The sequence below is a fragment of the Phoenix dactylifera genome, chromosome 4, assembly GCF_009389715.1.
Source record: "Phoenix dactylifera cultivar Barhee BC4 chromosome 4, palm_55x_up_171113_PBpolish2nd_filt_p, whole genome shotgun sequence".
In the NCBI taxonomy this organism is placed as follows: domain Eukaryota; kingdom Viridiplantae; phylum Streptophyta; class Magnoliopsida; order Arecales; family Arecaceae; genus Phoenix; species Phoenix dactylifera.
Window position 1 is genome coordinate 3,486,681 of NC_052395.1, and position 18,146 is coordinate 3,504,826.

Sequence of the window (18,146 nt, forward strand, 5' to 3'; positions counted from 1 at the left end):
CAAACAAAAGTAGCAAGGAATTCTTCATTTTGGCCTCTATTAACAAACAAGCAAGATAAACGTTAGAGATACTAAATTTCCTTTTTTTTTCCTAAAAAAATATTTTTTATTTTATTAACCATAAATCGTGTCCAAGCCAATCCTCAAGTTAGCCCTGATCTACAACACATTTACTCTCTTTCCGATCCAAGGAGTGGGAACTAAAAAAAAAAAAGAAGCTAAAAATAGAAAAAAAAATAATAGAAATATTAATTGTGAAAAAAAAGTTTCGAAAAAAATTAGCAACCAATACCGGAATTTCCTGGCGTCGTTTCGGGACGAACCGCGCGAGCCGCGAAAGCTCTCTCCTCCTTGCTCCTTCTCCCTCTCCTCTCTTGCGCACGAATTCCGAGGCAGGTCAAGCGATGCGGAATTCTCCATGGATGACCAGGGCGGGCCCCGTCCCGTTTCCTCATGATTCTACGTACATTTTAGATTTGTGTTTTCGAAGGATGTCAGGCTGTTAATTTAAGGTATTTTATTCTAATTTTTTCCGCGTTTATTTGCCGTCTTTGTTGATTCCCGATCAATTTGGTCGATTTTCTTAGTTTTTAACATACTTTTCTTTCGTATAAGTTTACGTTCAAAACTCCAAATTTCTAGCCCAGATAATGCATGCATGTGTCGCTGAGATTAGATCTCCAATCGTATGAAACCCTCAATACCTCGTGGATTTCAGAACTTAGTTTATTATTTCCTTTCCTAATGAATCGTCTTGTTCTTGGCGTTGGTTTCAGCAAAACTCGAATCCTTTCTTGTGATTTCGGATTCTTGAAGGCATTTCCATGCATCAAAACCAAGCCAAAATTTCCATGCACCAGTTTGCCCGTCCTTCGAATGCCCCTCTGAAGGAATAAATCGAAGGTGACGGGAATAGTTTTCTTCGGTTTCGAGTCGGAAGTGAGAAAAAAACCAAGAGAAGAGAAGGGAAGAACAATGCCGAGGACGGGGAGGATACGTGAGAAGCTCCGATGGAGCAAGATCTACACCTTCTCCTGCATCCGCCACCCGGAGTCGATAAACGCCGATGCCGGCCCCTCCCTCTCCCTCTCCCTCTCCCTCTCCCTCCCCCTCCCGGGTCCCGGCCACTCCCGCATCGTCCGCTGCAACCAGCCGCGCGCCCACAAAAGGAAGCCCCTCGATTACCCCACCAATTATATCTCCACCACCAAGTACAACATCGTCACCTTCCTCCCCAAAGCCATCTTCGAGCAGTTCCGCCGGGTCGCCAACCTCTACTTCCTCCTCGCCGCTTGCCTGTCCGTCACCTCCATATCTCCCTTCTCCCCTGTCAGCATGATCGCACCCTTGGCCTTCGTCGTCGGGCTCAGCATGGCGAAGGAGGCGCTCGAGGACTGGCGAAGGTTCGTGCAGGACATGAAGGTCAACCTCCGCAAGGCCCTCGTTCACAAGGGGAACGGCCGCTTCAGCAACAAATTCTGGCACAAGATTCGGGTCGGCGATGTCGTCAGGGTGGAGAAGAACCAGTTCTTCCCTGCAGACCTCCTCCTGCTGTCGTCGGGCTACGAGGACGGGATATGCTACGTAGAGACCATGAATTTGGATGGGGAGACGAACTTGAAGGTCAAGAGATCGTTGGAGGTGACCTTGCCCTTCGAAGACGATCGCTCATTTAAGGATTTCACTGCCACCATCCGATGCGAGGACCCGAATCCCAGCCTCTACACTTTCGCGGGTAATCTGGAGCACGAGAGGCAGGTCTATGCTCTCGATCCCAGTCAGGTTCTTCTCAGAGATTCGAAGCTTCGGAACACCAGCTACATATATGGAGTCGTCATCTTCACTGGTCACGACACCAAAGTGATGCAGAATGCAACCGAGTCTCCATCTAAAAGAAGCAGAGTAGAGAAAAAAATGGACCGCATAATTTATATCCTCTTCACCGTCCTCGTCCTAGTTTCGTTGATCAGCTCCCTCGGGTTCGCGGTGAAGACGAAGCTCGAAATGCCATCGTGGTGGTACTTGCAGCCGCAGCGGGGCGACAACAGCCACCTCTACAGCCCATCAACGCCGGGATTATCCGGCATCTTCCATCTCGTGACAGCTCTTATCCTGTATGGATATCTTATACCAATTTCGCTCTATGTTTCGATCGAGGTTGTGAAGGTCTTGCAGGCAATGTTCATCAATCAAGATCTCCAAATGTATGATGAGGAGACCGGGAATCCCGCTCAAGCCCGGACCTCGAATTTGAATGAGGAGCTTGGGCAGGTCGATACGATTTTATCGGATAAGACGGGCACCTTGACTTGCAATCAGATGGACTTCTTGAAATGCTCGATCGCAGGCTTCCCGTATGGTCTCAGTTCTAGCGAAGTAGAGATTGCCGCTGCGAAGCAGATTGCGTCTGAAGAATCTGGTGGTTCAGTGCAGAACGGTGGCGGTATAGATTATTGGGAGAATGGCGGAAGTGGCTTTGGGTCATCGCCAGAGATCGAATTGGAAGGTGGAATTACTTGCAAGATTGAGAAGCCGCGGAAGCCTATGATAAGAGGTTTCAGTTTCGAAGATGATCGGCTCATGCAAGGAAATTGGATGTCGGAACCCAATCCAGGCACGATTCTTTTGTTCTTTCGAATACTTGCGGTTTGTCACACAGCAATTCCTGAGCTAGATGAGGAAACTGGTGGCTTTACCTACGAAGCAGAGTCGCCAGATGAAGGTGCTTTTCTTGTTGCTGCCAGAGAGTTTGGGTTTGAGTTCTGTAGAAGGACTCAAACTAGTGTATTCGTTCGGGAAAGATATCCTTCTTCTGCAGAGCCAATAGAAAGGTCAGAATATGGACCGAAGCTTTTCAGTTGCTGCTATCTCTCTCCCTCCTAAATCCTCTTGGAGTGCTCTCTGTTCTCTGACTACCAATCTTACAGGGAGTTCAAGATTCTCAATCTATTGGAATTCAATAGCAAGAGGAAAAGGATGTCGGTCGTTATACGGGATGAGAATGGACAGCTGCTGCTTCTTTGCAAAGGTGCAGACAGGTCTGTCCATATTTTTTTTTCTGGATAAGTTGTCCATGATAATTAACGCATGATTGCTTGAAATTCTTCATGCATGATAATTAACGCAATTACGGTCTTCTATGCAACTGCGATCGTAAGAATTTTAGAATTTGCATTATGTTTTTTTGGACCACACAGCATCATCTTCGATAGATTGTCAAAGAATGGAAGAATGTATGAGGCGGATACAAGCAAGCATCTAAATGAATATGGAGAAGCTGGATTGCGCACTTTGGCATTAGCATACAGGAAGCTTGAGGAATCTGAGTATTCAGCTTGGAACACTGAGTTTCTCAAAGCAAAAACTGCTCTAGGACCAGACCGGGAAGCTCAACTGGAACAAGCCGCTGACATGATTGAAAAGGAATTAGTTCTTGTTGGTGCGACTGCTGTAGAGGACAAATTACAAAAAGGAGTCAGTTTTTTTTTTCTTCACAGTTTTACATTGTTAAGTTGAAGGTTCCTTGCATTCCTTTTGACCTTCTCCTTCTCATCCTCCGCAGGTTCCTCAGTGCATTGATAAACTAGCACAAGCTGGTCTCAAAATTTGGGTTCTGACAGGTGATAAGATGGAAACTGCAGTCAACATAGGGTATGCCTCCATCCCCATTCAGTTTGCAGAAAATTGCCATTTAGCATAGGCATATCTTAAATGGGAGTTTGTTTGCTCTTGTAGATTTGCATGCAGTTTACTTCGGCAGGGCATGAAACAAATTCGTTTATCCCCAATGAACAAGGAATTAATAACCCAAGACGCAAATAAGGTACTGAGCTGCTGATCTTTGAGTCATATGTATGTCATCAGTTGCTGTATCAGCTATTTTTCTGTGCGGGAAGTTGATTTCATGATAGGCATTGGTTCTGTCTTTGGTGACTGATCAGGCTGTGAAGGAGGATATCCAGAAGCAAATTACTAATGCCTCTCAAATGATCAAATTAGAAACTGATCCTCATGCAGCATTTGCTCTGATCATTGATGGGAAAGCTTTAACCTACGCATTGGAGGAAGACATGAAGCATCAGTTCTTAAGTCTAGCAGTCGATTGTGCTTCTGTAATTTGTTGCCGCGTCTCCCCTAAGCAGAAAGCACTGGTTAGATTTTCAAGCCATTGTTCATGTTTGATAAATACCATGAGTCATACTGGAACTATATATCTTGCTGCAGGTGACTCGGTTGGTAAAAGAAGGCACAGGCAAAGTTACTCTAGCAATAGGTGATGGTGCAAATGATGTTGGAATGATTCAAGAGGCCGATATTGGTGTCGGTATCAGTGGAGTGGAAGGAATGCAGGTTGGTGGTGTGACAAATGCTTATCTAGCTACCTTCAGGATTTATTTCCCTTTTAGATGAGTTTGTGAGTTTTTCAGATGAAAACGTTTATCACATAAGGAGATGATTGGTCAGTAGGTCTTAGTCAGAAAATAGCCTACTTTGTTGTCAGCAAATTCACAGGTCTCAGCATTCTGCAGGCTGTTATGGCTAGCGACTTCTCCATTTCCCAATTTCGGTACCTCGAGCGACTTTTGGTTGTCCACGGACACTGGTGTTATAAGAGGATTGCACAGATGGTATGAAATAAACAGAATATATACTTTTCTTTTGCTTCGTTTCGTTCATGTTAGATTCATATTCCGTAAAACTCTTAAAATGCATTCAGATATGCTACTTCTTCTACAAGAACATAGCCTTCGGCCTCACATTGTTCTACTTCGAGGCATACACCGGTTTCTCTGGGCAATCAGTCTATGATGACTGGTACATGATATTATTCAATGTCCTCCTCACCTCACTGCCGGTGATATCACTAGGAGTCTTCGAGCAAGATGTGTCTTCTGAAGTCTGCCTACAGGTTGGTCTCGCGGCATAGTTTAGGGAAAGCATAGGTTCAAATGTTTTGTTTCACTCATTCTTTTAAGAGAGATCATCTTCCAATACCTGCTCATTTTTTTGCAACTTTCAATGCATGCAGTTTCCAGCTTTGTACCAGCAAGGGGCAAAGAATCTGTTCTTTGATTGGTATAGGATTATTGGGTGGATGGCTAATGGTCTTTACTCATCCCTCATGATCTTCTTCCTCAATATTGGGATATTCTTTACTCAGGCATTCCTCCGAGGGGGACAGACTGCCGACATGGCTGCCATCGGGACTACCATGTTTACCTGCATCATCTGTGCTGTCAACATGCAGATCGCCCTTACAATGAGTCACTTCACATGGATTCAAATAGTCCTTGTGTGGGGAAGCATTGCCACTTGGTACCTCTTCCTTCTGGCCTATGGCGAGTCGTCACCGCTAGTATCTGGGGATGCCTTCCGTTTACTTGTAGAAGCCCTTGCACCAGCCCCCATCTTCTGGGCTGTAACTCTCTTGGTCGCCGCAGCTTGTAATCTCCCTTATCTGATCCACATCTCCTACCAGAGGTTATACAATCCAATGGATCACCATGTGATCCAAGAGATAAAGTACTACAAGAAAGATGTGGAGGATCAGATTATGTGGACCAGGGAACGATCTAAGGCGAGGTGGGCGACAAAGATCGGTTTCACAGCGAGGGTGGATGCAAAGATCAGGCAGCTGAAGGGAAAACTGCATAGCAAAGTCTCATCTTTGAGCGGACAAACTGTGGTAGCGACACCTCCTCCAGATGTGCTTTAGTGTCCATGTTTTTTAAGGATTGAAAGATCTGGCTTCAGTTCTTCTCAAAACACTGTACAATTTTTGCAACATGCTGAATGAATCTCGTGGATACATTTGAGGTGCATGTTTGCGCATGTATGTTTCTTGTATTATGGTTTGGTACTGTTTTGTTTTTTCAGATAATAGAGAATAGAGATGGGCATCGGGCCGTGCCGGGCCCGGCCCGGCCTAGGCCCATTGGGCCACAGACCAAACGGGCCGTGCCTGGCCCGGCCTGTTACTAAACGGGCCGTGCCTGGCACGACCCGCTTAACCTTTAGGCCCGTGGGGTGGCGGGCCATGCCGGGCCCGGCACGGCCCATAATGGCTATTTTTTGGCCCATAACGGCTATTTGTGGCTTTTTACCCATTTTGCCCCTCCCAACAGCCATAAAACGGCTAATTAGAGGGGTATTTTGGAAAAAAAAATTGGCTCGCGGGTCGTGCCGTGCTTGGCCAACGAATCGTGCTAGCCCAGGCCCTTATGGGCCGTGCCGGGCTCGGCCCGCGGGCCAGAAATCCTTAACCCAGCCCGACCCCCTTTTATGAGCCGTGCCTAGCATGGCCTGTTACTGTAGCAAGCAGGCCGTGCCTGGCACGGCTCGCTTCGTACCGGATCGTGCCGGGCCATGGGCGGCCCGGCCCAATGCCCACCTCTAATAGAGAGTGATAAGTTTGTTTGTTTGCTTCCTAAGATTCACAATTTTCAGTAGTCTGGTTAGAGAGACTGTCTTTTGTTCTTTCTTTTTTTTGAGTGAAAGGGAAGCAGGGATAGCCACCCGGCTTTTATTGAAGATTTGGAAAAAAATTATAGGAGAGAGGAGGCAAGATTTAAAGAAGTTATATTACAGGTGGTATATGAAACAAGATAAAAGAAAAAAAAAGAGAAGAAAGAACCAGATATCTTGTATGTCAGAAGATCTCTAAGGAATTTCTAACCTTTGTCTGAACTCACCCCCAAATTCTGATAGAAGATCTTGGTCACATAATGTAGACCGGTCATTGAAGATGTAAAGTCCTTCTGAGGCTATGACCGCAATAGATGAATGTTTGTTAAGGAAAATCTTGGAATTTTATTCTTTCCAACACACCCACACAATAGGCGCAATAAATATAAGAACAATTGGTTGAACCTTTTTCTGAAAGTTCCTCTGAATCTAGTTGAGATGAAGGTAACTAAAAGAGGATTGACGATGCAGCACCTTAAGAGCCAAGCACACCACCTTCCAACTAGATGAGAAGAAGTGGCAGCAAGAAAAAAGATGGTCTGCCGTCTCTGTAGTCTGGTTGCACAATATGCATTTGCTAGGGTTCTTGCCAAGTTTCTTTCTAATCACCTCTTTAGAATTTAGTTTTTTCTTCAACACAACCAAAGGAAATATTTAATCTTAAGAATAATAGAAAGACTCCAAAGAGAAGATGCGAACCTGCATTTAATGCCTCTGATATTAAGGAAAATTTGCCGTTGCTGCTTGACTTCCAAATGATCTAATCCTCCTCTTGGTTTAAAGTGACTGTGGCAAGAAAACCGACAACTAGGTGAATTGTGACTAGACCAGTGAAGAGCTAAAAGAAGGTAACATGATTCTCCAAATCATTTTCCTTTGATTAAAGAGTTCAGCCATCATGCCATTTTCTTTCGACTTCTCGAACATAAGTCAGGGAAGATAGTCTGAAGCGGGACATTACAAATCTAGCTGTCTTTCTTGAATAAAGTACTTTGACCATTGCTGATTCCGAACTGAACCCTATTCCAAAATGCTGGGAGAGCACGAACTACATCTTTCCAAAGGCTAAAACATTTTTGCCTTGATTTTTAACTCATAGAGAGTTTAACTTTCTTGTGATGAGCAAACTGAATTTGTAGCTTCCATAATTCTGCATCAAAAGAGAGCAGTCTCTAGCACTATTTAGCAAGTAGAGGGCGAGGTTTAGCTGAGTGATGTCTTTTACCCCAAGCCCCCTTTATCCTTTTGCGTGCAAGCCGTTTACGAATTCACCTTGCATGAGATCCCTATAGAGCTTGAAGAACTTGACCATAAGAAAGATCTTCTATACTCATCGATTCTCTTGCACACCCAACCTAACAACTTGAAGAGGGGCATGTAGTAGAGTGGAATAAAGGTAAACACTGATTGATCAAGGTGAGTCTTTCACCAAAGGATAAGAGCGTACTCTTCCATGTAGCCAATCTAGACTCAACCCATTATAGCAACAAGGCCCTGTCTGACTTTGGTGGAGTAGTTAAGCCACATGGCACAACCTTCTCCAGCCTGGGATTATTTTCCAATGGATGAGATGGAACTTGAGATAATTGATAGAGAGTCTGAAGGCAAGCTCGAAATAGTAGAGAACAATTTTCAATGCAGCAATATAGTCTTTCTTCGCTTGGTCAAAAATGAGGGTATCATTTGCATGTTGGAGAATTTTTGTGCCTCCACTGATCCAAGGATTACTCAACCCCTCAAAGATTCCAGCAAAAGCGGCTTTGTTTAGCATCCTGCAGAGCTAGTCAATAGCGAGAATGAACAAGAAAGAAGACAATAGATCCTCATGTCTAAATCTCTGTCTGCAAGGTATCTAATCTCTTAGTTTGCCATTAACATTCACAACAATTTTTGAGGAGCATAAGAAGTTTCCACCCATCTAATCCACTTGCTAGGGAAGTTGCGCTGCGAGAGAACATTGAGAAGGTACCTGTGGATGATTCTATTGAAAGCTTTAGAAAAATCAAGTTAGCAAATGGTAGCTTCAATGCCACCTCTTCTTTGAGTGGTGCAGAATTTCATTGGCACATAAAAAGTAATCAATAATTAACCTTCCTTTGATATATGTAGTCTATGCTGGATCTATGAGCTCATTCATAAAACACCGTAGCATGTTGGCAAGGATTTTTTTATGAAAATTTTTATATGGCTGTGTATGAGGCTAAGAGGTCTGAAGTCAGATGGGGATCCGACAACCTCCTCCTTTGGAATCAGAGCGAGAAAGGTATAATTGATCCTAGATAAATCAATGTTACAAAGTTGTGTGAAAAGGAAGAGAAGGTCATTGTTGATAAGATCCTAGAAATGCTGGAAGAAACTATTGAAGTATACAGCAGCAGATCAGCCTCAGTCTCAACCTCAAGCACTATTCAAAGTGAAGCAGAGGAGCGGGAAAGGCTGAATGAACTCCCTTCGAACTCTCTTCCCCTCCTTTTCTGTTCTTTACTGTGTACTATATTGGTACTCTGTTTTTAAGTTTTTTAGTCACGTCGTTTGCTGAGCTGGAATCTTTTCAGCTGAACTGGCAGGACGTTATTTAGTTACAATCGTTTGCTAGTTAGTTACAATCTCATCCAACTCTATATAAAGCCTACCTTTGTAAACAAAAAAAGGTAAGGGGGAGAAATGAAGGAATTTCCCATGTTTGAGCTCTTTGTTTTTCTTTTTCCCACACACTTTCTTACATGGTATCAGAGCAGTGAGAGTTATCAGCCATGGCAGAAATTCCAAGAAATACAAAGCATTCCCCAACACCCAATTCCATTCAAAACCCATCACCAAATTCATCAACTACTTTTATATTTTTGAACTTCAGTGACCCTGCAAATTCTTACCGATTAGAGAATGGTGATAATCCTGGAATGACTCTAGTTGCAGATCTTCTCACCACAGATAACTATGCTACTTGGTCCAGGGCGATGTGTAGAGCCTTGAGAGCCAAGAACAAGCTTGGATTCATTAATGGAGCCATTCCCAAGCCCACGAATACTGAGGATCTATTATTTGAAGCTTGGGAACGATGTAATGATATGGTTGTTTTTTGGATCCAGAATTCTATCAGCAGCACACTCAAATCAAGTGTAGTCTTTGTTGATGATGCTTCAGAGATATGGATGGAGCTCCTGGAATAGTTTTCTCAACAAAATGGACCAAGAATTCTTAAATTGAAGAAAACTCTGGCTAGGTTACAACAGGAACATGATTCGGTGAGCATCTATTATGGTAAGCTCAAAACTCTGTGGGATGAGCTTTCAGTATATGATCCGATGCCTGAATGTAGTTGTGGAAAGTTGAAAATATTGCTCGATCGGTACCAAAGAGATTGTGTTATACAATTTCTGATAGGTTTGAATGATTCTTCTGCTAATGTGAGAGATCAGATCATGCTATTAGACCCTTTACCTCCTATGAACAAGGTATTCTCCTTGATTCAACAACAAGAAAGACAACATCAAATGATTTCAAATATACCTTCTCCTGATTCCATGGCTCTAGCTACCAAAAAAGTCAATGGCAATGCTAAACCTATTTCAAAATTTACAACTACTCAAAAAAGGGACAAACCTTTTTGCACTCATTGTAATGTTCAAGGACATCTACTGGAGAACTGTTTCAAGGCTGGAAATGCTGAAGCTCCCTTTTGCACACATTGCAAAATGACTGGCCATGTTGTGGACAAATGTTATAAACTCCATGGGTATCCACCAGGCCACAAATTCTTCAACAAAGGAAAGAGTTCTGTAGCTTTTGCAAATCAGTCGAGCATCTCTGCTCCTGCCGGTTAGGATGAAGAAAATGATACCAAAGTGGCTTTGACTAAGGGGCAATATCAGCAGCTACTAGCCTTGCTTCAGCACAAAGACTCCTCCATTGCTCCTCACTCAGCCAATCAGATCCAGCCCATTGTCACCCCCGCATTGCATACCCCAAATGTTTCCAAAATATCTAGTATTTCCATTTGCTTTTCCACCTACACACAAGCCATCAACTTCTCATGAAACTCTTTGGATAATAGATACGGGTGCCACAGATCATATGATCTGTGACACTGAACTTTTTACCACTATAACAGCTACTGTTTCTTATTCAGTTAAATTACCCAATGGTATTGAAGTGCCAGTGATGTATATTGGTACAGTCAAGGTGACAAATACTATCATCCTGAAGGATATGTTGTGTGTTCCATCATTTTCCTTCAACTTGCTTTCAGCTAAGAAAATTGCAGAATCTCTTAATTGTTGTTTTATCTTTTTCTCTAATTGTTGCTTCCTTCAGGACCTTTCATCTTGGACAACGATTGGGATGGGTGAAGTGAGAAATGGCCTATATCACCTGCTGAGGATGGAAGTTGCTTCTTTAATTTTAGTAACTACTCTTTCAAAGCTTTCACATAAATATTTTTGTCTCTGCATCTGTTATGAATGACAGATCAGTTTCTGACCTTTGGCATTATCGTCTTGGTCACTTTTTTTTTTTACGATTACGGCTTATTGATGATCCAATTGTAAAAGATTAAATGTCTTCTATCAATGAATTACCTTGCTGTATTTGTTCCATAGCAAAGCAACATCAAATTCCTTTTCCTGTTAGTCAACACAGATCTTCCATTTTATTTGAAATTATGCATTGTGGCATATGAGGACCCTGTTCAGTGGCTGCTTATGATGGTTCTAGGTATTTCCTAACTATTGTTGATGATTTCTTTAGAAGTACTTGGGTCTACTTACTCAATACCAAATCCGAAACTAGGCAGTGATTAGAAGTTTTTTATAATCTGGTTGACAGCCAATTTGGAGTGAAGAACAAAATTTTAAGGAGTGATAATAGAGCAGAATTTCAAATGCATGGGTTTTTTTGCCTCTAAGGGGATCATTCATCAAAGAAGTTGTGTTGAGACACCACAACAAAATGGTATTGTAGAGAGGAAGCATCAGCATTTGCTCAATGTGGCCAGGGCTTTGAGATTCCAAGCAGGAATTCTACTTCAATTTTGGAATGACTGCATCATGACTGCTGCCTATATTATAAACAGAACACCCACTCCCTTGTTAGCCAACAAAACTCTTTTTGAACTACTCTTCAATGCCAAACATACCTATGCATACATGAAAGTCTTTGGTTGCCTTTGTTTTGCTTCTACCTTGTCCCATGGTCGAAAGAAATTTGATCCAAGAGGTAGAAAATGTGTATTTTTGGGTTATCTTTTTGGTGTTAAAGGATATAAAGTCCTTGACATATATAGCAATACTACTTTTCTCTCTCGGGATGTAGTCTTCCATGAAACTATTTTTTCTTTTTACACTACTTTCTCCAATTCTAATTTTAAACAAAATACATCAAAACCTGTGTTTCCTATGTTCAATTCTGCTCCTCCTCCTGATATTCCACAAAATGACATTGTAGCCACTAATAGGATCACCCCTTCTCCTTCTGATACTCAATTCCCTTCAATAGTATCAGAAGATATACTCACCGATACTCCTCTAATACTCAATGATATCATTACTTCTGACTCTCTACATGTTGTTCAAATTGAACCTCTTGAACACATTGACCCTGCTATTCCTTGGAAATCTACTAGAATTTGAAAAGCACCGCAATATCTGCAGGATTATCACTGTTAGCAGGTCAATCTCACTTCACCAGCCTCTTCGTTGGACAAGATGCAATCTTCTTCTTCGGGTACACTTTTTTCTTTAGCTAATTCCTTGTCATATCAGCATTTTTCTCCTGTTTTTCAAGCCTTTTCTTCTTCCATTTCCACTCACCTTGAACCTCAAAGCTATAAGCAAGCAATTCAAAATCCTGACTAGTGCAAGGCTATGGAAGCAGAAATTACTGCTCTTGAACTTAATCATACTTGGAAAATTGTTGATTTGCCTCCAAGAAAAGAAGCCATTGACTGCAAATATGTTTACAAGATTAAATATAACTCAGATGGGACTGTGGAAAGACATAAAGCCAGATTAGTGGCAAAAGGATACACTCAACAGAAGGGGATTGACTATCATAAGACCTTTTCCCCTGTTGCCAAGCTAGTCATAGTTCGATGTCTTCTTTCTATTGCAGCAATAAAAGGATAGCATTTGCAACAGTTTGATGTCAACAATGCTTTCTTACATGGAGATTTAGAAAAGGAGATTTATATGAAAAAGCCACCGGGTTATACAAAAGAAAACCTTACCAAGTTTGCAAACTCCTCAGGAGTCTTTATGGTCTCAAACAAGCTTCTCGGCAATGGTACTCTAAATTTCTTAATTCTCTTCTTGATTTTGGTTATACACAATCAAAGGCCGACTATTGTCTTTTTACTAAGAAGGATGGTAATATTTTTATAGTTTTGCTGGTATATATTGATGATATTATTGTGGCCAGCTACTGTTTGATTCAATTTCTGCTCCGAAGCAGTTCTTAGATAATAAGTTTAAGATAAAAGATCTCGGATCCTTAGATATTTTCTTGGCATAGAAATTGCTCAATCATCTAAAGGGATTCACATCTGTTAGAGAAAGTATGCACTTGATATCTTAGTAGACTTTGGTACATTGGGGTCTAAACCTCTCAAAATTTCCATAGATCAAAACTTGAAACTCAGCAAAGATATAGGCCGGCTTCTCTCTGATCCTACTGTTTATCAAAGGCTTATTGGTAGGTTATTGTATCTGACTATAACAAGACCAGACATTAGTTATACTGTTCAAACTCTAAGTCAGTTTATGGATAAGCCTACCACAACACATATGACTGCTGCCCACAAGGTTCTCAAGTACCTCAAAATAGCTCCTGGTCAAGGCATTCTGTTCTCTTCTTCATCTACATTATAATTGCAAGCTTATTGTGATTCAGATTGTACCTCATGTCCTGATTCTAGACGATCAGTGACTGGCTACTATGTATTCTTGGGAAGTTCTCTGATTTTCTGGAAGTCCAATAAATAATCTATTATTTCTCACTCTTCTGCAGAGGCAGAATATAGGGCCATGGCCACTACTTGCTCAGAATTAACATGGTTGCGTTACATTTTGCATGATCTTCAAGTTCCTCATCCACAAGCAGCCACTCTTTCTTGTAATAATCAGGCTACACACCAAACACATCGAATTGGACCATCATTTGATCCGAGATAAGATTCAAAAAGGCAGCATCCAAACCTTTCATGTTGGAACACAACAGCAGTTAGCTGATATTTTTACCAAAGATTTGCCGTTTTTTCTTCTTCGGTCCCATTTATCCATGATGGGAATAGTCAATCTCTATTCTCCATCTTGGTTGGGGGGGGGGGGGGGGGGTATTGAAGTATACAGCAGCAGATCAGCCTCAGTCTCCACCTCAAGCTGCATTCAAAGTGAAGCAGAGGAGTGGAAAAAGTTGAATGAACTCTTTTCGAACTCTCTTCCTCTCCTTCTTTTCTGTTCTTTACTGTGTACTGTATTGGTACTCTAATTTTAAGTTTTTTAGCCACGTCGTTTGCTGAGCTGAAATCTTTTTAGCTGAACTGGTAGGACGTTAGTCAGTTACAATCGTTTGTTAGTTAGTTACGATCTCATCCAACTCTATATAAAGCCTACCTCTGTAAACAGAAAAAGTAAGGGAGAGAAACAAAGGAATTCCCTATAGATTGAGCTCTCTATTTTTCTTTTTCCCACACACTTTCTTATAGAAACATATAGGCTAAAGACCACCTTTTTTTTATATCATCCAAAGTGAAATCAGAGCAAATCCTACTAAGATCTAGAAGGGTACAAGCTATACCAGCCAAGATTCAGAGAGGTATCTATGGGCACATCAAAAAGATTTATGGTTTGGTCCTGTTTTGTTTTATTTTGATTTGTTGTTGTTGTTGTTAGTTATTATTATTGGTGGTGGTGTTGGTGTTATTCTTCCTCTGCTTCTTCTGTAGCCTAATCTATAAATTTTACAGAATTTTCAGCTTAATATTGTTTTTTTGATGTAAAGAGAGGCAAAAGGAGCCGCCCGGCTTTTATTGAAGATCAATCGAATTTACAACAAAAGTAAAGGACAGAGATGAGTTACATTGTTAAGGAAGGAGAGGAATAAATGCGAGAAAAAGAAAATAAATAGCTCCACCAAGTGTTTGATATTCAGAAAAAAAAATATTGATGCTCGAGAAAAAAAAAACAGTAGAAGAAAGAACCTCATTCAGACCAACAAGCAGGAGCATTCATTGTCTGGAAGTTCCAAAAAGATTAAAAAATTTTAACTCAATACTGTGAAAAAAATCTAAACAGCCTTTTACCCGCTTGCCTCTCCAAAAGCATAATATTGCTGTTTCTAGTAAATGGTAGAAATAAATTAATTTGTTCTTTATTATTCCTCCTCTTGATCACTTATTCTATTTCTAACTTAGTCTTTTGTTAGCTTGCTGACCAACATTTGTCTACATTATGGTCCATCGCAGCCTTGCCGTGGCAATTCCACGACGCGTTTTCTCAGCCCTACGATCCCGTTAATGTACAACGTGTAAGAAGGTTATTGTTGGCCGTGACCGTCCATTTTGGCTTGCCGGGTTTCAAACACCGCGTTTCTGGACCACGGTCTTATATCAGAGCGCAGGTACACCGTCCGATCGGTGTACTCTCCTCCAACGAACGGACGAACCATCCCGCTATCCCGCCCATACAGCACGGAATCTGAGAATCTTCGATCTCCCTCCATATAAAATCCTTTCGATCCCTCTATAATTTCCTTCCGAATTCTTGGGGCAACGGCCGTCTCCATGGGCGCATTCTCTTTGCTGCCCTCCGTTCCGGCCACCACTCGCTCCCTCGTCCCCTCCGCCTTCCGATGGAGCGCTTCGCCGCTCAACTCCGCCGCGACCGCAGTCCCTCGGCGCGGCCTTCCTCCCTCCCGTCGCCGGTTTCTCCTAGGCCGCCTCCAATCCAGTAAGGCCCCCTCTTTGTCCTCAGGTGTTCTTGATCTTCTTTTCGCGTCGTATTGAGCTGTTTGATGTAGTTCTTTGTGCGTCTGTGTCTTTGTTTTGCCCGAATTTTAGGTTCTTCTTTCGAGGATTTGATGCTCTTGCTCCTGGTAGTTGGAATGGTTCTTGATCGAACACTTCTTGGTCTTTCTTTGATGGGAGATGGGAGAATAGGTCAAGGATTTGGTTTATGCGTTGTTGTCATGCTTACCAAGGGATTGTAGGGTGTTTTTTGATTTCGGGGTATGAGTATTTCAAGAATCGGGCTAGAAAATATTTTGAAGTAGTAGAAAATTGTTGGTTTCTTGGATATTAGAAAATTATTGGTTTATTGGGTGCTAACTTCATATATATGTTTTCTTGAAGTATCTGTGCTTATCTTTATATTAACAGTTTACAGATTATTGAAAATGTTCATCAAAGATTTGCTGTTCTTGGTAACGGTCGTTCAAAAAGTTCTTGATTCTCCTATGAACGGACCTGAAAGAACAGATTCAGAACTTAGATTGTTCTTCTCATCATGTCTAGTACTATTGTAGGTTTCTTCAACAATGGTTCCTGAATATTCTTGGTTTCTTGAATGCAAACCTACTTTCTTCTTGTTCTTTCGCTTGTATGCATATATCTTACTCTCAATAGGTCATTAATTCTTGCAAGTTTTTTCTACATTGTTGGTCTGATACCTTTTGTCTATGTGTTCTACATGTATTGCTGTTTTGCATGAAAGAGCTATGTCTCGGCAATCATGGATTATTGGTTTTGAAGGAATTCTTTATCCTTGAAAGCTGGTTCTAAGCATCTAGTAATTCAATATCCTTGAAGGAATTCTTTATCCTTTCAAGGAATTGATTGTTTTTGCATTGTTGCCATCCGTTGGTATGTAGGGCATGGTTGAAGGATTCTTCATGTATTTCAGTATCGTTTTGTCAAACTCATTTTTCAGTTGATGATGGCATGTAATGGTGTACTGTCTTGATGCCTATGTTCATTTACGCACCACTTATAAAAACCACTAATTGATGCTAATTGAATATCGGGGGAATAGGAATATTTCAAAGATGAGGTGGATAATTAGAAAAATAGGAATGGATGATTACAAGAATTTGAGGATGATAGTGTTATTTGATGATTAACACAACCATTGAGGAAATATCTAATCAAATACTACAAGTTAATATGATACATCATTACTGAATTCGACACTCTCGATACATTAGAAGAATGAGATCAAGATGTCTTTCAATGATTAATAATGAGATAAAATTTGCGATAGAAAAGGGATAGTGAATTCTAAATTCTAATTCAGCAAAGTTTCAAGTGAAACGCACTCTTAAGGGCACAATAGTAATTTTCATTGTTAAGAGTATGTAGCACTACCATGGCATACATTCAAAATTGCTTGAAGTATATTTCATTGATTGTATGTATGAGTCTAACCTTAAGATGTAGCAAAGTGTGGAATGAGTCGATCCCAACAAAGGTGGAGTCGATCCTAGCACATCATGGAACTATCAGGCACACCTCTGCGAAAATGACACGGATGAATAGTAGTGGAGTCGACCCCAAGTATGGTTGAGTCGACCCCAGCTTCAAGCCTCAAGAAAACAAGTCTCTAGAATTTATTGAGAGGGTCGACCCCAACCTTTCTTGAGCCGACCCCAGATGGAGCCAACCCAAGGAATACTTGAGTCGACCCCAATGGAGTTGACCCCAACTGAACATGAGTCGACCCCAAGGCTATGTCGTTCAAAACTGTCTCTGGAATTCCTGAGAGGATCGACCCCAATGGAACTTGAGTCGACCTCATTGTAGCTTGAGTCGACCCTAGTGAAAAACAGCTGAAATACAAGGTTCTGTGATCCCTAAGAGGGTCGACCCCACTGTAGCAGGAGTCGACCCCAGTGAAAGTTGGGTCAACCCTACTGGAAGTTGAGTCGACTCCAAGTCTGATGAACAGTGGTTTGAGTCGACCCCAGAAAAGTTTGGGTCGACCCCAGCACGGGCAGAAGCATAACGGCTAGTTCTGCAGAAGTACTTTTTGACCTCCCAACGGCTAGTAACGGATAGTTTTTCAAATCTAACTAATGGGGAGTAACCTAAACATGTGGGAAAGTATTTATAATGACACTATTTATCAGAACAAAGCATCCTTTTGCAAAATATCAAAGCTTACCCAAGAAAGACAATAGCCCTAATTTTCTTTATTGAGGTGCTTCATTCAAGAGTCAAAAGAAAGTGGTTGAGCAGATCAAAAAGAGGCATTAAGAGCTCCACCAACCCTTGAAGAGTGAAGCATTCCTTGACAAAGAAGAGAAGAGCCATATCAAAGCGATAACTATATTCTAACTCTTCTTTGTAGCTTATATTTGTTATATCTGCTCATATAGGAGTTTAAACTTTCTTCTTTCTCTTTTTAATAATCTTGTAAGGTTTGTTGGTGAGCTCGTAAAACCAACGGTGTAGGTTTGTTGGTGAACCCGTAAAACCAACGGTGAAGGTTAGTTGGTGAGCCCGTAAAACCAACATAGGTTTTTGGTGATCCCGGAAAAATCAAGTGTAAAGATTTTTGGATTGTGAGCCCGGAAAACAATCCAACTGTAATCCGCGGGATTATAGTGAATTCCCAAGGAGTCGCTTGGGGAGTGGACGTAGGTGCATAGGAGAGCACCGAACCACTATACTTCTTATTATTTGTATTGTGTAT

General features: G+C 41.6%; 3 protein-coding genes across 3 annotated transcripts in view; all 3 read left to right on the forward strand.

Annotated features, from left to right (window-relative positions):
• Positions 1-763: 763 nt before the first annotated feature.
• LOC103695570 (probable phospholipid-transporting ATPase 4) lies at positions 764-5,822 on the forward strand. Its single transcript, XM_008776934.3, has 10 exons — positions 764-2,831; positions 2,928-3,038; positions 3,198-3,474; positions 3,563-3,651; positions 3,736-3,823; positions 3,942-4,151; positions 4,225-4,350; positions 4,530-4,628; positions 4,718-4,909; positions 5,030-5,822. The coding sequence occupies exons 1-10, from the start codon at positions 976-978 to the stop codon at positions 5,714-5,716; spliced, it is 3,735 nt and encodes a 1,244-aa protein (XP_008775156.2). The 5' UTR covers positions 764-975; the 3' UTR covers positions 5,717-5,822.
• Positions 5,823-9,218: 3,396 nt separating this feature from the next.
• On the forward strand, positions 9,219-9,635 carry LOC103695571. The gene has a single exon (XM_008776935.2). It carries the CDS (start codon positions 9,219-9,221, stop codon positions 9,633-9,635), a length of 417 nt encoding a protein of 138 aa, XP_008775157.2.
• A 5,555-nt stretch (positions 9,636-15,190) lies between these two features.
• LOC103711222 (putative hydrolase C777.06c) overlaps positions 15,191-18,146 on the forward strand; it is a 28,992-nt gene continuing 26,036 nt past the window's right edge. Inside the window, exon 1 of the mRNA XM_039125330.1 lies at positions 15,191-15,407. Coding sequence (XP_038981258.1) covers positions 15,242-15,407 — 166 coding nt within the window. The 5' untranslated portion in view covers positions 15,191-15,241. The remainder of the gene's footprint in view (positions 15,408-18,146) is intronic.

Coding starts and splice junctions, on each gene's coding strand:
- LOC103695570 (XM_008776934.3), top strand. CDS start 976: ATGCCGAGGACGGGGAGGATACGTGAGAAGCTCCGATGGAGCAAGATC. Junction 4,152..4,224: donor CCCCTAAGCAGAAAGCACTG/GTTAGATTTTCA, acceptor ATCTTGCTGCAG/GTGACTCGGTTGGTAAAAGA. Junction 4,351..4,529: donor GTGGAGTGGAAGGAATGCAG/GTTGGTGGTGTG, acceptor AGCATTCTGCAG/GCTGTTATGGCTAGCGACTT.
- LOC103695571 (XM_008776935.2), top strand. CDS start 9,219: ATGGCAGAAATTCCAAGAAATACAAAGCATTCCCCAACACCCAATTCC.